At 46.1% G+C, this 19,323-nt stretch overlaps 2 protein-coding genes across 2 annotated transcripts in view; one reads left to right on the top strand and one right to left on the bottom strand.

Moving 5' to 3' along the window:
• Positions 1-3,475, bottom strand: part of CFAP44 (cilia and flagella associated protein 44) — a gene marked incomplete at both ends in the record, with an annotated part of 49,263 nt that extends 45,788 nt beyond the window's left edge. The window contains 2 exons of the mRNA XM_082486462.1: positions 2,715-2,787; positions 3,317-3,475. Of these exons, the coding sequence (XP_082342588.1) occupies positions 2,715-2,787; positions 3,317-3,475 (232 nt within the window). The remainder of the gene's footprint in view (positions 1-2,714; positions 2,788-3,316) is intronic.
• ILDR1 (immunoglobulin like domain containing receptor 1) lies at positions 3,474-18,175 on the top strand (the record flags this gene model as incomplete). Its single annotated transcript, XM_082487679.1, has 8 exons — positions 3,474-3,528; positions 6,482-6,652; positions 8,922-9,071; positions 9,799-9,918; positions 10,072-10,218; positions 14,573-14,704; positions 16,261-17,069; positions 18,134-18,175. The coding sequence occupies 8 exons, from the start codon at positions 3,474-3,476 to the stop codon at positions 18,173-18,175; spliced, it is 1,626 nt and encodes a 541-aa protein (XP_082343805.1).
• Positions 18,176-19,323: the final 1,148 nt, after the last annotated feature.

Below are 19,323 nucleotides of genomic sequence, written 5' to 3'. Positions count from 1 at the left end.
GTTTCAGCGGCCAGTGCTATAAGCTGTGAATTCTAGCTAAGCTCCATTTTCTTTCAAAATGCCTTTCTCTTAGATATGTTCTCAAAAGCCACAGCTCACCTCAAAATGGAGAAATGTGTTCACTTGGGTATATTCTTTCAATTATTCCAAAACTAGGATGTTTCTTGGCAATTTTGCTGCCACACAGATTCCTTATATATAAGAGCTTCTCAAAAATTCTCTAAATTTCAACATTCAGAGATTTCTCTTCTCAGACAATTGTCTCATTTATTCAAAATACAGGATAATTAAGCCAAATGGGTGTTTATTTGGTAACATGAAAACAAATTCACTGAGATGACATGACTTTCCTTTTGTCATCCTACATTTTCCTCTTTCCAGAAAAAAAAAAAGTGTTTAAATGTGTAAGCTTCATAAATGCAGTGTTTACCTTCATAAATCCTGTGACTGACACTTCAACTGCATAAAATGCATCAAATTAAATAATGATCAAAATGCGGCCTACAATTTTACTTTAGAAACTGAATGTATCTAGTAGTTATTATTTTAAGCTGTCTCTGCCCCACCATTAACTGTGTGACTATGCTTAAAAGACATCACCTATCTCACCTCAGCTTTTACATCTACAGAAGAGTGATAATCAGTTTTGTCCACTAATCCAAGATATGTAGAAATTGGGAGCGATTACTGCAGAACATAACTGCAGTGGTATTAGTACCAGTAATAAGCAAGAGATTAAAAATTAATCTCTACACTGTCCTACTTCTGCAGAATTTAATTTTTTGGTTCACTCCAAAACACGCAATTTTTTGTAGAAAAGCTTTGGGCACTGGTGAGCTTTGGAAAAAAAAAAAAAAGTCATTTGTTCTTTCTTTCAGGAGATTGTCTTGCGTGTTATTCCTTTATTGTCTTTATTCCACACAAAGGAACTCAGTTCATCCCAGGACTTTATTTTGTTTTATTACTTCCAATCCTTACTCCTCTTAGCACCGTACTATGAGCCTTACAGGCTACACTCTGGCCTCTTTCTGGCCTGGGGTAACACTGGCTTGAAATAAGGCTTGCAACATTTGGCTATCATGAGCAGTGCCTGCCACTAGAATTACATACTAATCATCTGTTCCAGGCTGAGGCATCTTCAAGTCTAGCTCTGCTTTGGATGTGTCGAATTTCTTCCCATCTGCCAAGTCCTGCGTGTTTAACTCATCTGCAGATAGAGTCCACTCAGCACTTTTTTCTGAGACTTCCATTCCTTTATGAAAATCAGCATGCCATTGAACAACTCTCTAAGCATTCCTTTTAGCCTTCAGACCACATCAGAGTATATCAGCAATTTACCGGGCTGCTGATGAGCACAACATGTGCATGCAGTGGAGTTTTGCAAAACCTAATTTCATTTAAAAAAAAATTAAAGTCCTTTAGTGCTTATATACACAAAGAAAAATATCCAAGTGTAAATCAGGCATAGCTATCCAGTGCTGTCTGCCTATTGTTATCAGTCAGCATTACTACAAAATTAGTAACAAAACCCAGTTTTAGACAATCAACCCAAAATCCCAAAGAAGAATTTTTTGTACCAGAGAATATTGCTGTCTCTCTTACAACAGCTAGAAGACTTGAGAGCAAGGAGAATAACAGAACATATCAATTCCCACAGCAGTTAAGGTTAAGTATATAAAATATTTACTAGTCAGAGACTGAGACAGCAAGGATAAAGCTACAAAGCAGAATCTAGACGCATCATCTTTATCATAGCCCCATTGTCTCTTTTTCCCCTCTATCAGAGAGAGAAAAGAAGTGGACAGGACAGCCCTGCTTAGAACCTCACTATTGCTATGTTGCACACATTCAAAATGTTTTCGTATAAAATTAGGAGAAATAAAACCTAACTCTGATTTCTAACCTTACAACTAAAGTAGTCTTCTGTACGATCCCCATGTCCCAGCTCTGTCTCATGCAAGCTAGAGTTTCAAGTCTCTTAAAGTCTGCTGTGTGAGTAAAGGTTACCAGGTTTTTATTAAGCAGAAATGGGAACAGGTGACATCACCACAGTTACTTATTAACTTACAGTATAAAGGAAAATCATAAAAATTAACGAGGACAGTGCCACAAATGCAACAGGTATTAAAATTAACTGCCTTGCACATGGTAAAGCAAAACCAACAAGACCCACATTTCAAATTAAGTACAGGGTGGTTTATCTCAGCTGCAGAACATTTGCTCCTGTTTCACTTTACCAAAGCTAAACATCTACATGAGAATAAAAGCTTTTGTTTTCCAAAAGCCTCTGTGTAGGAAGACTGGTCCCATACAGGCTTCGGCACACAAAGGTGACGGTACAGGCCTTGCACAGAGGTGCAGGCACAGCACTGCCTCAGCCTGACACTCTTCCAAGGCCACCTTCCACCTGGACACCAGGAAAAGGCCATGGCGAGGCAGAAGATCCCCGTGACAGGTGGAGATAGCAAAGGGGCAGGCAAGGGACACCTGGAGCTCCTCAGGGAGAGCGGGGAAGGGAGCCTCTGAGGGGCCACGGGGAGGGTGCCGTAGAAGGCACCCAGCAGGACGCAGTGAGGAGACGCCTCGGCAGCGGCGGGTGCATGAGGAGCGGGGTGGCTACCGGGGGCAGATCCATGGGACGCGGGGACACACGGGGGCCTGCGCCCCCCAGCCCCGCACTGAGGGGGCCCTGTCCCCTCCGCACCACTCCGTACCTGGGGCCGCCTCCATCGCGGCGTTACCGGTTTCCAGGCAACCGGTCCGGCGGCGCGCGGGGCGCTCCGGGATCTGTGGTTGGGCGGGGGCGCTGCGCGCATGCGCCGGCTCGGGAGGGGGGGGCGGGGGGGGTCCGTCGGGCCGCGGCGGGGGCGGGCAGCCGCTGACGGCCGTTACCCGCAGTAACGGCGGGGGCTGAGGGAGACGCGCCGCAGCTTCGACTCCGCCGTAAATTAGAGGGGCTGGGGCGTGTTTGGTTGGCCTTTGGTTTTTTGTTTGTTAGTTTGTTTTTTAAAGTAACTTCTCTTTTGGCCACCGTTGCGGGCTTTTCAGAACTCGGCGGGAAAATAAATTACATTAATCCCTTCAACTTTCTGCCCACAAGACGAAGCGAACGCTCCCGGGCGCCGCTCAGTTGCGGCGTATTTCCCCCCGACGGCAAGAGCTCGGGCGAAACCGCGTATCTGCGTCCGTACCTTCACATACACCTGTGTGCACGTTTTCTACGTCTAAATACATATATTTTTTTAAGCCGTTTCTGAAGCTGGCGGCTGGTACTTTGTCTTTCGGCCTTGCGGAGGAGGGAGGAAGGGAGGCGTACCTGCCGCCGGGCGGGCGGCGAGGGGCCGCGGAAGGAGGGGACTGCAGCCGGCGGCAGCGCCCGACCCTGGGACAGGTGCCACGGGAAGGGGAGGGCCCTGTGGGCGCGGCGGGGTGGCCCGGCGCGACGTTCCCGGGCGGGCGGAGGAGGCAGTGCCATGGCCGCCCGCGGGTGCTGCCGGTGGGCGCTGCTGCTGGTCTGGCTGCCGGCCGGTGAGTGGGGGCCGCGGCGGCGGTGGTGGTGGTGTCCCGGCCCCCCTCCCGGGGCCACTCCTTGCCGCGCGACACCCGTGTAGCACAGGGGGCCGCGGCCCGGGAGGCGCCCTCGGGTTTCGCCCGGGGTTAAGGTGGTGCGGCGGGGGAGGAAGAGGGGGGGAGCGGCGACCCCACGGCGAAGGGAAGGGGCGAGCCCAGGCGAGCGTTGTTCCCCCCACCCTTGGTGTCCTTCCCCGCCCGGCGGAAGAGCGGGGCTCTCCCGAGCTCGGCTGGAAAGCCGTGCGGAGAGGAGTTTCGTTGCCCCAAAGGTGCGGCTAACTGCTTTCCCAGGAGGAAGTGGCCGCCTGCTTCCTGGCAGGCTCCAGTATCGCTCGTGTGCCGCCAGCTTAGTTTGGACCTGAGCAGAGGGTACAGACACAGAGGGGTTCCCGCACAAGCGCCCGCCCCTGCTAGCTCAGCAGCCCCAGCCGCTTAGGGGATCTGCTGTATCTGCAGTGCTTCCATACCTGTTAGATACAGGCTTGTACGGAGAATAGGAGCTCGCCTCCGTGTCCACAGGCGGCCTTCAGCATGCAGCGTCCTCTCTGCCAAGCTTTACAGGTTGCCTGACCGCTTCTGACCTGCTGTAGGAAATATAGTGATCATTTTGCTTCTTGGATGCCTGGGTCTCTGCTAATGATTTAGCTTTAAACACCAAAGTTCAGTTTTTCACAGAGAACCAGTAAAAGAAGAAAAAAAAAATATGGAGGTATGAGTGTTGATTGTCTTGCTTCACCGCCGCGTTCCTGCATGATGTTCTAGCTAAAACTTGGCTTCACTGCTTCTGGAAGTTAGTGTCTTCAAAGCGAAGCCATAGGCCTGGGGTAGCAGCAACTTACTAGGTTGGTAGTGTCCAGCTTTGTTCTTTCCAAGCAGGATAAAAAAGATAGCAGCATGCAGTGGTGGATTAATGCAGCCTAGGTTTAGGAACCGACCTTAATTTCATAACTTTTCCGTTTTCTTGGAGGAGGTCAGTATGAAACATAAGATGTGCAGATACATTCGACTGTGCTCCGGTGGGAACAGTAGATTTTTAACCTCTTTAGAGAATAAGAAACTTATTTTTCAACTCTTGACTCTTTTGGAGAACAGAGGTAATAAGAAAGGATAAAGAGCTTTGGTTTCTGTAACTGAGAAGCATACAGTGATTTTGAGTATTTTATTCTTGCTGTTGAGATGCTGCTGTAGGAAACGCATGGAAAATGTGTTGTGTTTCCATGAGCCTCAACAGGTCAGAATTCATTTGATTGACAATGAGATCAAGGTTTTGTCAATCTTGAGAGTTTGGATTTTCAGTTGGTTTCTTGTGATTTCCTGCAGTAAGAACCTGTGGGTCAGCTATTTCACAATGAAAGCTGAAACAAGATGTGTTGAAGTACGATGCTCTTAAATAAGAGCATCTACCTGTCACCAGTCTAGACTTTGCTTTGCTACAGCATTGCAAAAACTAGAGATCCTAATTTTTTGCTAGAGGTTTGCACAGCTGCTGGTGTTTCTAACTGCATGTGTGTATATTTTAATTTTCAGAAAAGCCTCGGACTCAGAGTTTACCCAGGTCTTCTCTGTGTTTGTGTGGTATTTTTAAGGCACATGAGTTTGCTGCTGGTGCTTTGGGTTGATTGAGCAGGAGTCCGTTTCAAACCAAAAACTGAGCAAGTACTGCATTGACAATATCCTACTGCAGAATTACTTGTTAAGGCAGTGTTGCACCTCTGCAGCATGTTTCCCACTGGGTGGGAGCTCATATTTGCCTGGAACATACTGTGGAGGTGCAGCCTGATAACAGTGCAAGAACGATGCTTGCAGTTGTGATCCAGATGTTACTACATAGTCCCTTGCTCCCTTGCTCTTATCCCGAAAACATGGAGGAGATGGAAAGTCTTAGAATATGCGGTAAAAATCGAGTGCTGGTTCATGGTGATCCTTTCAGTTGGTACCTTCCAAGCCTCCCACTTTGCTTCCCTCCTTTCCTGCTGTTGTGCTCCCTGGTCAAGAAGCAACTAGCACAGCACTGCAACCCCTGCCCTGTTCTCCAGGGTATGTTCCAGACAGGGCATCCCATGCTTGCTCCGCGCTATTTGTATTGCCTTATCAAAGGCAACTGGTGATAACTTCGCTATTGTTAATGACAAGCACAACTTACCGTATTATCAAAGTTTAAATAAGATAGAGATGTCTCTGGAGTGTGGCTAAAATAAAGTATAGCTTATGAGAAACTGTGTAAAATATTGCTCAGTGGGTGCAGCTGCTTGGATAGAAAATGCTGTCGAGGTCGTTACAGATGAGTTCTAAGCATACATAACAATAGATTCATTAAAAAGGAAAAAAAGGGTAATTGATGTGTGCTGCACTGAAGCGGCGATAAATAGATCGAGTTAAACTATGATGCTGCAGCCCAAAAGTTGTATTGTCTTAATCCTGGTCACCACTAGGTAACATTCTGATGACTGTCTTAGTGAGACCTTGATAAAATTTGTTTGGAGTTTATATGATGGCACTGCAGAACTTTTCTGGTTAGGACGGCAAGCCAATTCCATCCTGTGTGCTTCTGGGTCAAATGAATTGTCTCCCCCAGCTTGGAGGGACAGTTTTCCCCATGCCAAAGGCAGGCACCGAGTGATGTACTACATAATGGCTACTAATAGTTGCTTTGGAGAAAAGAATTCAGTCCATACGGCAGGCCAGTGCGGCTGGCTCAAGCTGCCTTCTGTCAGGGAAAGGTGAGGCTTGTGTTCTAAGCAGGATTTGTAACTCTGGATGGCTTCAGCAGAGGGGCTGGTGAGGTCTGTAGGTGCAGGTCCTGGATGAGGCTGAGGAAGATGTACTTCAGTTGTTGGTCTGGTGCAGAGTGAAAGTTGTGATGCAGTGTCTGTTCCTACTGGTTGACTGCCTTCTGTGTTCTTGTTTGCAGGTTGCCTCTCCGTGCTGGTGTCAGTGCAGGATGTTGAACGTTATACCACCTTATTTGCCAGCGTTGTCCTCAGGTGTGACTACAGCACCTCAGCACAGCCGCAGGATGTGGTAGTGACCTGGCGCTTCAAATCCTTCTGCAAGGACCCCATCTTTGACTATTACTCAGTCTGTAAGTGTCAGGCTTGTCCTCCAAAGAATCCCTCTTCAAATGGAAAGGAGGGGGGAGGTAGACTTACTGGGGAATACAGGGGTTTGGCCTCTTCCTGCCCAAAAACTTGGTCAGGTGGTGGTATTTCCCTGCACGCCCAAGAGAAAATAGGTCATGTCTGTGATTCCCTTTGCGATGTCAAGGCTTTAGGATATGATATTGTAGAAATCCCAGCCAAAGCAGCTCATTTGTCCTCTTTGTCATCAACTCAGAAGGCAGAGAGGCTCAGCCATGTTTGACGCAAATCAGTTGTGGCAGCCTCACCTTGTGCTTCAGCATGTTTGAAAGCAAGGGCCCTGCAACAAGTGGACTTCATGATTCCATGGGAGACCCTGTGGTTGGGGCTAGATACCTGTGACCAGGTGTTACTGATTTTAGAATCACATTTAGAAGAAACACATGCATTCAAGAGGGCAGAAAGACTTCTAAGTAATAACATTTAGTACTGTTGGCAGCACTTCATGTGCAGACTTTCTGGCATGTGCAGCCTTAATTCAGGAGTGTTTAAGATGGTTCTCTAAGATGGTATGCAAACTGCATCCTGGGGTGCATCAAACACAATATAACCAGCCCGTCAAAAGAGATTCCACTGTATTTAGCATTGCTGTGGCCCCACCTTGAGTACTGTGTGCAGTTCTGGGCCCCACAATTTAAGAAGGATGTGAAGGTCCTTGAATGCATCCAGAGGAGGGCAACAAAGGTCATGACAGGGCTGGAAGGAATGTCCTATGAGGAGCGGCTGAGGAGTTTGGGCTTGTCCAGTTTGGGGAAGAGGAGGCTGAGGGGCAACCTCATTGCTCTCTACAGCTTCCTGAGGAGGGGAAGTGCTAGGGGAAGTGCTTCCAGAGGGAGGTGCTAGTCTCTTCTCCCTGGTGTCCAGTGATAGGATGTGTGGGAATGGTTCAAGGCTGCGCCAGGGAAGGTTTAGACTGGACATTAGGAAGCATTTCTTTACTGAGAAGGTGGTCAAACACTGAAACAGGCTTCCTAGAGAGGTTGTCAATGCTCCAAGCCCGTCATTGTTTAAGAGGTATTTGGACAATGCCGTTAATAACATGCTTTAACTTTTGGTCAGCTCTGAAGCGGTCAGGCAGTTGGACTAGATGATCACTGTAGTTCCCTTCCAACTCCTCTCCTCTCCTCTCCTCTCCTCTCCTCTCCTCTCCTCTCCTCTCCTCTCCTCTCCTCTCCTCTCCTCTCCTCTCCTCTCCTCTCCAACCCTGCAGTATGTTTAATCTGGCCAACTTTATCTTAACTGCACACTTAAGACTGAGCTCAGAGCGGGGAGCCTGGACTTGTTTGGTGTCTTGGTACCCAGTATCTCCTTTATGCAGTCTGAGTGGGTTGGGTAGGCATGTTACCAAGTGCTCTACAGCCTAGTCCACAAGCAGGTGGGTCCCTGGCTCTGCTGATCCCAGCATAATGTGAGTGCTTTGAGCCCAGGCTTAAGCTAATAGCCCTCAACGGGGACAGAAAGCATGAAGGTCACAGTGTTTGCTTAGTTGGATCTGCTCTTTGTGATCCATTGTAGATACAGCAACAGAGGAACGTTTGACAAGCTTTGTCCTCTCTTCATTGCAAGCCCTTTACAGACAATGCTGACTGACTGTATCACTTGTCTCCCCAAATGTCAGCTCCCGAATACCTGGAAAATAGTTTATATTGTGAGTCTGTCATAAGAGTATTGGACAGAAATTGCCTCTAGCCCTCCATTAATTCCGTTGGGTCTCTCTACACATAATCCTTAGCTGGAATCAGATGATGGATTCTTTTCTGTTTTTATGAGCTCCACAACATCTAATCGGATACAGGAGGGAAATCCCTACAATGGTTCATATATGTCTGGAGATTTTCTTTGGTAAATAAACACACTTTTGATCTAGTTCCAGTATTCCTGGGAGTTTTACAATTTATTTTCCTTTCAGGTTATCTTTATACTGGGAGCTGCCCTCCATCCTACCATTAGCTTCTTTCTACTGTTGTTCATTCATTGGTGAGTGCAGGTGGCATCTCCTCTGCAGCTCCTGCATTCTCAAAATCTCTGCCATTCCTGTGGCTCTACCTCTGTTTGCTTTTGAGTACTCCAAAGCAACTTGTCCTTGCTGGTTTGAAGCCATGCTTTGTGTTACTAAATCACAGCAAATGCACATATGTATTCAAGAGTTTCTCTGCTGCTCACAAGGGGATAGAAATAACTTTTGGCATCTTATTTGACAATGTGGTTTTGTAGCATACCAGGCTGCTTTAGCTCTTGGCCAGGACCCATCTGATGACTGCAATGACAGCCAGCGAAAGGTGCGCATTGTCATCCAGAAATATGGGCAGAAGGAGCCTGTGTTGGGTATTGACTACCAGCAACGAAAGATCACCATTCAGAACCGTAAGTGACTTGACCTCCCCGTCAGGGAGCGAACGCAGTAACTATGTGATATCTGGGCCTGCCAAGTGACGAGAAGCATAAACATGGCTAATGTCATCTGTAGCTTACATATTCTGTGAGGTGGCAATGAAAGAAGAGTTGTGAAAGGCCCTGTCCCCAGCTGGCCTGAGGGTGTTGGAGGCACTACAAGCTAAGGCTGAGCTGAGGATGCCTGAGCATTTTGCTGAAGAGTGCAAAAGTAAGCTGAGGAGCCCAGAGGCTAGAAAACAGTTCTTTCCTCAAAGAAGTATTGCATAGTTGTCCAGGTCTATTATATGCTCCCTGCAGGCCCTGGAGCAATAGCCGGAAGAGTTATTGGGATGGCTGGCCTAATGGGGACAGTGGTCTGTGTTCCAAAACCAGTAGGGTTGGCAGCTGTTGGTACCTGTTAACATCCATCACCCAGCAGCATGTTGATTATTTCACTCCACACAGAACTGGTCACGCCTCTAAATAGCATGGCCTTCCAGCAACACAAAGGAAAACAAGACTGGCAGTTGATGCTGTTTTACAGGAGTTCTCAATGGACTCCAGTGAGATTGTTTGAAGGTGATGGCTATGCTTGGGGAGAGGGGAGATGCAGTACTATATGTCACCTGCAGGCAAGAGGGCCGTCTTAGAGTGGGGCCTGACAGTAGTGTCTGTCAGTCCCAAATAGCCTGCTGACCTCTCAGTCCCTTTCCTTCAGGGGCAGACCTTGTCATCAGTGAGGTCATGTGGTGGGACCATGGCGTGTACTACTGCACTGTGGAAGCACCAGGAGATACCTCAGGTGATGCGGACAAAGAAGTTAAGCTGATCGTTCTGCGTAAGTGCCTGTGGTTTGTTTTCTGGGTGGCAGATATCTCCTCCTGTTCTCTTTCTCCCCACCCCAAGATGTCTCCAGCAGTGGAGAGGTGCTCAGTAGCTTACTATGCCCAGGTACCTCAGGATGCTCTTTCTCTCTCCGTGTTTCCCGTAGACTGGCTTACAGTACTCCTCATCATTTTCGGTGGCCTCCTTCTCCTCCTGCTGATTGGAATATGCTGGTGCCAGTGCTGCCCACAGTATTGCTGCTGCCACATCCCATGTGTCTGCTGCCCAACCCGGTGCTGCTGTAATGAGGAAGGTGAGGTTCAACCAAATGTGCATCCATTCATGGCTTCTGTCAAGACAAAAGCTTGACTTGGAGCTTACCGAGCTCCACTTTCTCCCTCCAGTTCAGCGTCCCTATAGACTGAGACATTTATTTGGCCAATGTGACCACCATGACCAGTTTATTTGAGTTTAGAGGAGGGGAGCTAGGATACATGAAGCCCATCTTGCTCTTCTGTGTCCTACTTTCCTCCCCACTCACACCTTGCTACCAACATCTCTCATCTCATCCAGGACATGATCACTTCCCTTGTATGAGTAGCTCAGGACTTTTCTTCCCTGTCTTGTGGTTCATATGCCTGTGCATGTGAGGAAAGCAGGCAAATGCCTTGGTGCTACTGAGGTACTCTGAGAGGTAATTACATAAAAATTGGAATTTTCTATCTTCATGTTGTTTTCAGAGCCGCTCCTTCTACAAGAAAAAGGTTTTGTTTGTTTTTCGTTGGGGAAGGAAGTGAGGAAAAAGAAAGGAGAAAGGTGGTCTGTCAACCCTGCAAATGCGTTCTGAGGTTTTCAGGGTCAAGAGAAACTTTGTTGTGCATAGTTTTTAGCAGTAAGAAAGATTCTGCAGCCAGACCCTGTTCTCTTCATAAGGCCAGCATTTGATTTTGGCTACTAAGGTCATATAACCTCTGTGTTCCTGTAACTGAAACTTGGTAGTGACACAAGGTGGAATAGCCCCCCTGCAGCTTACACAATTTGACAGGAACAAAATGCAACAAATACATTTATATGACGCTGAAATCACCAGATTCTTTCCCGGATGCTACAAGGAGAGGGTTTATGAACAAGGAGCTCTGTTTCTGGTTTCCCTTTACCTGCAAAAGAGCTATTTGGTATACCTTGGGTGTTAGTAAGCCGTGGGAATTTTAGATTTAAGCTTAATTTGCTTAGCTCTTGCAAAGAGTGAACACAGCATCCCTCTCATTTGCTAAAACCAAACCAAACCAAACCAAAACACTTTCTGGGAGCTTTATAAGCTGTCAAGTAAAATGTGTGGTATTGAGGAGGCTACGGGAACTTGGCAGAAAAATTAGTTTCCTTAAAGGGAGAGAGAGGTGATGGAGATGACAGACTTACACCTCCAGACTTCCTAGTGCTCATCAAAAAAAGGGATTCAGAATATGTGTGAGTTCTTTTTTGTTTTCCTGTGCTGTAGGAGATGGTAGCGCACACACTCCAGACTGCTGCTCTTGTCTTTCCTGCCTCCTGGTGAGGATAGGTAGGAGGGATTCTTGCAGGCTTTCCAAAACCTCTCCCTGCTTATGACAGAAGGTACAGACAAGTCCAGCCTCCTTGACTGGCTGCTGGAATCTGTGGTTGTAATTTCCATTCCAGCTGCCTGCCCTCTTTATTCACTTTGCAAGGGACCCTCCTCTAACAAACCCTTCTATTCACTTCATCCTGCCTCTGACTTGCTCCAAGAAATGAACTAGAGGCCTTAAAAACCCCAAGAAGATAGATACAGGGGGCATCTTAAAAAACAGTCCTGAAGAATAACAGTTCCGCACAGCTGAAGAGAAGGCAGAAACCCTCAACTAAGTCTTACTAGTCACAGTGCAAGCCGAGTACAGGTGATTTCTTCCCAATTATTGGCCAGTAGAGGGTAGTCTAGATCTGCTGAACAGTTACAGATGCCGTTGAGGCAAGGTAATTCTGGGTGTTTAAGTTAGGTCATTAACTAACATGATTTTGAACCTAGTAATAAAAGAAGTGCATTGTTTGAGTAGTTCAGAATTGGTATACGGAAATATTAAACATGCCCCAGGAGCAAGCCAATTACATTCCCCATGGAAACCTCTGAGAAAAGTCCACTAGAGTAAATATACGTATGACCTCATTCTGTTCTTACTTGTTCCTTTTCTACTGTGGACTTCTTCCACTAATGAATTGGTGCAAATAGGATATACTTGCACCTGGGTCTGAGTAGGTTGGAAAAATGGGTTGTTTTTTTTTTTTATAATTGGATAATTGGCCCAGCATCTGTAAAGTCTGTCAAAGGTGAAGAACAACCTTTCTCAGCAGGGAGTATGGAGAGAGAAAAACATGACATTCTGCCACAGTTTTATAGCAGGTATGAGTTTTGGACTTAGGGTGAATCTGACCTTCCTCAGATAAATTTGTTCACTTTAAAAACAGAAGTAACTTTACTTCCATTTTGCATGTGGGGAACCTGAGTATATATTGGGTTCAAAGTGGAAGGCAAATTATCTGGGGAAGGAAGAGAGGATGAAGGTAGTGAAGGAAGTCCATGGGTAATTCTGTATTTGTTCAGCTGTAGGGAGAGAGCAGAGAATTGCAGTGACAGAGTGACTTTGGTCCCAGTGACTGCCTTCATACCCTAAGGAGGGGAACCCTAAGTAGGTATGCCCACAGCTACTGGGCCTTTCACTCCTCAGGCAAAGACTGGTCAAAACCCAGGGACATGCACTCAGCAGGTTCTAGGACGTTCTCAAGGTGATAACTGGAGGAGCGGCAGAGGAAGACATAAGGCCTTTCCCTTCTTTTTATCCTTTTTCATTTTCCTCTTTCCCTTCTTTTTATCCTTTTTCATTTTCCTCTTTCTCTCTTTCTCTAAGTTTGAAATGTTAACTGGAGGAAAATCCCTTGGGGGGAAAAAAATAACAAAGCAAGTTTGACATAAAATGCTTGAAAGCTGCTACCTCAGGCCACACTGCTTTGAAGAAAAGTCAGAGTATTAGGATTAAAACCCCTGAAGTTTCTAGCTTTGTAGTTTGCTTTGGTTGGAGCCAGGCTGGGGAGAGGGAGGGAGTTTGGAGTGGAGAACAAAGTGGAGCTGCATGAACTGTGGGGAAAGCGAAGGATGTGTTGAGATGCATGGTCAGTCCCTGCTTTGCTGCAGTTGGTGCTCTGTGTAAATTCAGTGAAACCGCTAAAGGAGGACATGTTTAATAACTGGAGTGCTACCTGCAATGGAGAGCTCAGTCCCAAAGAGCGTGCAGTCTAAATGCTGCCTGCTCCAGATGAACTCAGGGGACAGAATTAATTGGAGCTTAGCTGTAGCCTGGTTTCCTAAAGAAGTGAGGCTTATGCAGTCAACCTGTCTGTCTATCCCCTGTCTCTTTCCCTCCAATAGCTTTTAATTTCATCAGCCAACTTCAGCCAGATTTATCAGAGGGGTAGAATTCTCAAAGGCAATTACGTTCCTATCTGTCTTCTGAACTGTATACCCAGGAATGTTGTGTTCATGCCTGACCAGAGAAGAGGCTGCACTAAAAACCTGCCACTTCTGAAACTCCAGAGAAGCCCTGTTGCAGAAAAGCTTCACCCAGTAATGACAGAAAGACCAGGCAGAGTCAGGCTTTGTAAGGTCTGGGCCTTCTGGAATTTATTTGCTTGTAAACTTAAGTTTGGATTGTCTGTGGTATAAGGAATAAGTTTCTGTAAGATGGTTTTAGGTATTCCCAAAAATTAAGCAGCAATGAGCGATGGTTTTGAAGATGGGGATGGTGAGGTTGTCTGTCTAGAGGAGGTGAGATGGAAGCACTGAAAAAAGTGAAGTGGAATTGGAGTCTGACCCCATGAGTCTGCAGTTAGCAGTCATCAAAAAACAGTGAGGGAAAGAAATTTCCACTGAGTTTGCTCTTTTGGCACACTGGACATTGCTGTTGAAAATAGGAAATTTAGTTTGTTCACCAGTTTGACCACACTGTCCTAAGGGATTTAATTTTAGCAGTCCTGCTGAGGTAAATTACAGAGAGAGACAAGAGTGGTTGAAAGACTGGAAAAGGAGAAGGTGGACAGTGCATCTCTGCCCTGTTTGTCGAACAGAGAGGAAGTAATGGAGTATGGCGTGGAAAATATGATCTGGAGAGAGACTACATGAAGATGGCAAAAAAGGTCTTATTTAGCTGTAAATCAAAGCCCAAAAGGGAAAGGACCAATGATGAGTTTAAAGAGTTTTAAGAGAGAGAAAACAGTGCAGTATGTCTTGCTGTATGAAACATTATTTCCCACCTTTCCACAACTGTACTCATAATGACAGGGCAGGTAGAACTCTTGCATTTGGTTATGTCCTGTGTACTTAATCATGGTACCATTTGTTCCCAGCTGCTGGAACTGTACCCTGAATTTCAGGGAGTAACCCTTTTCTTCTGTTTTAGGTATCTTTTTGAAGCTGTACAATTTTGTATTGGAACTTCCTGTGCTCTGTTTTACCTTTGTCATAGGGCAGAGAGAGCTTTTCATTCTGTGAATTTCCTATATCTGATCACATCCAAAGGCTACAGCCTATCAAGCAAAATGGTATGTGGTCTGCAAGCTGTGCTTTCTGGATAGCTGCTCTAAGCTTTCTTCTTCTTTTACAGTACTGGAACGGCATCGGTTCATGAAGCGGGCTCAGGCACTTGCACCTTGGATGACACCCAACATGTTCTACGGAGGTGGCGACAGGAACTCGCAATTTTCTTCTTACCAGCTGAACCCTCTACTGCAACAAGGTGAGACCATGGGCATCATTTCAGAGGGAAACCAGGATGAGAAACAGGTATCTTCTTAGGGAGGTTCAGCAGGTGAGGCTTTAGCCTCTCTAATACCAAAGAGAGAAAGGTGTTCCTAGCATGACTGCATGTCCTAGCATGGCAGCTCTGTTACATCTACAGCGTACCACAGACTTGCCTGGGTGGATAAATACAGCCTATTCATCTTAAGTGTCTTGCTAGGCTCAGTGCTGGGTGAAGTAGTTTAATGCTAACTAAGGTATATCTGTGCTACACCCCAGTGACTGCAGGGTAAATATACCCAGCTTATCTCACTTCATGTGGTAGAGGAGGGTACTGTGTCTTTGTTCTGCTGTGCTGGTCACGGTCAACTCCTTATAGCCAAAATTGACATGTCAAGTGAGGTGCAATTTGTTTGAGTTCTTATCAAACGTCTAGTCTTCAAATGATTAAGGGCACACTGCCTTCTGTGCAATAGATCTAGCCTGCATGCAGCAAAAAATGAAGGACTTTAGTGAACCAGGAAGAATTTTCCAGTTGTTCTGCCCCAAAATTGCTTGTATTAGTGGTATTTATTTGTAACTTTAATGGAGGAGGGAAGATGGAGTCTCTGAAGTCCTAGAGAAATAAGAAATAAAATGACATATTACCATTAATATTATTTAATCGCCCAAGGAAAATAGGGGAATTCAGCATGCCTTCTCAAATAAATATAACATACATTTCATCTGAAATTAGCTTTTCATCACTATAGAGCAGTCACAGATTTACTCTGTGTCTGCTGAGTCTTAACTGTTGTTTCAAGAAATAGTTTGCAAACATCTTAAATGCTACATTCAAGATGTTTGAGTATATACCTTTTTAGCCCACTAGTTAATTCTATAGTTGCCATTTTTCCTAGCTAAGGCACCAGTTTTCCTTAGGAAGATCTGGTGACTAAGCCATCATGATTTAAGACAGAATACACTGAGTCTTCTCAAGGAAATCCATGTGCATACTGGCAGAAGATGGGCAAGTAAGTTCCTCGGGCGGTTTCTCAGTCTGTGTTTTCACAGTCCTTGAATCTCCTGTGCTTCAGTTTCCCCTAAATTTGTTTCACATCAGCTTTTTAGAGATGTTGGGTTGAAGGAACCTCTGAGGTCATCTAGTCCTACTTCTTGCTCAAAGCAGGACTATCACCAACCTCAGTCACATTAGCTGTGGCTTTCTCTGTTTGCTTTTTTTTTAATAAAATTCAGTATCAACGCTGTAGGAAAAAAACGCTCCTCTCTGAATATATAAGCTGTATTTCCAGGTGTGCTGGATGACTTTGTGATTTCTTACATCTGTGCTGCCCAAAACACAGATCACGCTGCAACTTACTAGTTACTACTCTTTCCACCTTACCTTGTGTGGTCTGGATGTGCTGGCTGTGGTGCTTGAGGCTTGTGCAGCTCTTGCAGTGAGGATGAGCAGGAGAAGAGGCTCAAAAGGGACTCAGCTAGGATCATTAGTGCAGGAGGCCCTCTCTTTATCTCCTCTTGACTTGCTGTCTTCTCCTGTGCTTTTACCTGTAGATGTGTCTCTGCAGAACAGTCTTCCACTGGTGCAGCCACAAGTTCAGCTTTCCCCTAACAAGGGTGTTTTGGACTATCTGGAGTCTGAAATCCAAAACCTTAACATGTCACAGCTCCGGCCACCCTCCCACCAGCGGCAGGCTGTGCAGCCCAGCTTGCTGTCCTCCCTGGGCTCTGAGATCATGCCACCTCCTCTTGCTGATCATGTCTCCTCCATCCATGGGAGCAGCAACTCCTCACGGCCACAGAGAGCTGCACGCAACTCCAGACCCTGGGACTCTGCAGCAGAGGACAGACGGGAAAACCGGAGGTTGGCCTTGCCTTCCAGTGAGGATTCTCATTCCAGCTACAGTCGGGACCCCTGGGATAGGCAGCGGGAGGACCATCCTCAGAGGCAGAGGACAGGCGGCTACAATGGCAGGCCCCAGCACTCTAGACGGGATGTGTCACCCCCACGCCAGGCAGAGAGGGGCAAGAGCAGCAGCAGCAGCTGCAGTTTCTATCCAGAAGACGCCAAGGAGCGCTTCAGCCACCATCGTGGCTGGAGACAGGAGCCCGCAAGGAGGCGAGACTACCAGCACCACACCAGGAGGAGCAATAACTCAGGTCAGCGGCGGCACAGCTACTCTCCCCCTTCTCGCCGGGGGTCATGGAGCTCCTCAGAAGAGCGAGTCCAGCTCCCAGCGACAAACCGCAGGCGACGACACCAGTCTCGGGAATGGCCAGAAGACAAACCCCCCAGTTATCGTTCATTAGAAGTCATCCCAGGTCAGGAGAAGAAGCACAAAGGCAGCGCAGGGCCACGCTCGGTGAGTCAGCTGCCTTTTTGCTTTCCCATCTAAGTGAAGAGGTGGATTTTGTGGAGTGAGACTGAATGTTTGTTACTTTCTGCAGCCTGTTGTTTTTTAGTCGGAGAGCAAGGAGCACTGGGTGCCCTGTGCAGTTTGGTTATGAAGAGGCTGCCGAGTTCCCTGCCTTCACACGTGTTGCATGGCTATAGTGTATTCAGGGGTAAAGTGAGCAATTGAATAAAGTAGGTCCCCTATCACATTCCACACCAGGTGAAATGTTATACCTTCTCAATCCTGTCCCAAACTAGAGGCATTTGGGGCTCTATGTATGTGTTGGTGGTAGAATAGCTGTTCTCCTGGCACTGCCTGGGGAGAAAGCACTTCCAGAGTAGGCAACAGTACTGAGTATCCCTCTGCAACCCTCTCTGGTGTTGGTTTACTTCTGATTTCTTTCAGCGTGTGCATGATTCTCCTATTATCAATCTCCAACATTTAATTTTTATAGTATCTTGGTGATATTTTTAAGATGGTTTATATGGGAAAGCATCCAGGTAAGATGCCTAAAGCTACATGAAATAGCCACCCATGATCTTAAAGCCTATAGTGGTGAGAAATGTGTGATCCTCCAGGCCAGATAGAAGAGGTTGGCTCGCTTGTTGGGACTCCTGAGAACTGAACATGCATTATATGGGAAGTGAATAGCTATTGTTCACAGCTCATCTTGTCAGTTTACACTGGGACTAAATTTCAGGTAGCAACCTTAATCTGAAAAGCTTCATATCCAATTGCTAGTCTCCCAAGTTAGACAGTGTATTCCTCCTTAAAAAATGAAGGTTTTTAAAATTAAAAAATGTTAAATGTTCCTTATCACATATATGCAGAATTTTACCAATTGGGAGTCTTCTCAAAGGGCTGTATTTTGCACATTACCATTTTCCCTTCCGAGTTTTGGAAGGAAGTGCAGTTCTAGTCCCAGCTGGGATGTGTATGAATGGTTTTGTTATGGTGCTCAGAGCAGGTAGGAAGACATATGATTTCCATTCATCCTTCCTTGTTCCTGAATCTTTTCTTTTCTCTTGCAGGACAGAGGAAGTTCCCACAGTGGAAGAAGCATAGTCATTTAATGCCAGTACTGAAAGAACTGAGATTCCCACAGGACTCCTCTTAGCTTTTCTACTATGTATGTTGGGATGGCTGCTTTTGATTGAACTGACAACCAGCAAAAAAGCAGATGAAGCAGCTTCCCCTTAGACTTGTAACTCTGAAGAATCTATGTCTAGTGGCCATGAAAGCAATACATCCCTTTTTATTCTTGTGGTCCGTTGAAGACACTCTGTTGGAAACAGCAGATTTTTTTAGTAAATGGTGTATTCCCAATCTTTTAAGAGAGATACTGGTTGTCTTTGTTAGGTGCCCCGGCACTGCAAGGAGCCCAGTCTGTAGAATGTTGTTCCTTTGCACACCAGTTACTGGAGAATGGCTCCAATGATCACAGAGTTGTAAAGTCACAGGACAATAGAATAATCTAGGTTGGAAGAGGCCTCTGGTGGTCATCTGATCCAGTCCCCTGGGAGTCTGGCATAGGGAGGCACAGCATCTCCTTTCTAAGGCCCTCTGCTGTGCTTCATAATGTGTAACATTTGCTGCTTCTGCTTGGCTGCTCAGCATAGTTGGGGCAGTTGCTTCCTTTTGTCCCCGGTAAGCCTCCCTCCTAAACAGAAGAATCACAATGTTGGAAGGATGTTTGACTGCCTTAATAAGACCTCACTAGGACATCTGCAAATTGCTGCAAATTGCCAGCTTATCTTATACTGACTGAAACAACCTGCTCTACTTTAAGCTTGGACCTTAGTGCCTTAAAAGATACTTGTTCTAGCCTTTAACTCAGACTTGAATTTATTTGTAAACTTAAACAGCTAAATTTACCGAGGTTTGGCCATCCCTATAGAGACTGAACAAGGTATGACTACTGTCCCTCACACCATGGACCAGAATTTCTTTCAACTCTAGGAAGCATGACTTCGGTGGGTCTATCTTTCCTAAGCCATATACTCTTTTCCATGCATTTTATATTTTCCCTTTTCTCTCTGTGCCATGTATCATATACATGGGGTAGGATAAAGGGCTGTGAAGAAGTCTTGACAGTCGCCATTTTTACTAGTGTCCTGACATTTATACCAAATCTGCATATGTGGTGCATCCGATCTGTAGCTAGATTGAGGGTTTTCTCATCTCTTACCTTCCAATTAGAACACAGAATTTCTGTATGCTC

This window comes from Vanellus vanellus, assembly GCF_965231255.1.
Source record: "Vanellus vanellus genome assembly, chromosome: 1".
Lineage (NCBI taxonomy): Eukaryota > Metazoa > Chordata > Aves > Charadriiformes > Charadriidae > Vanellus > Vanellus vanellus.
Note: the sequence above shows the minus strand (reverse complement) of the source record. Positions and strands in the feature narration are given on the sequence as shown.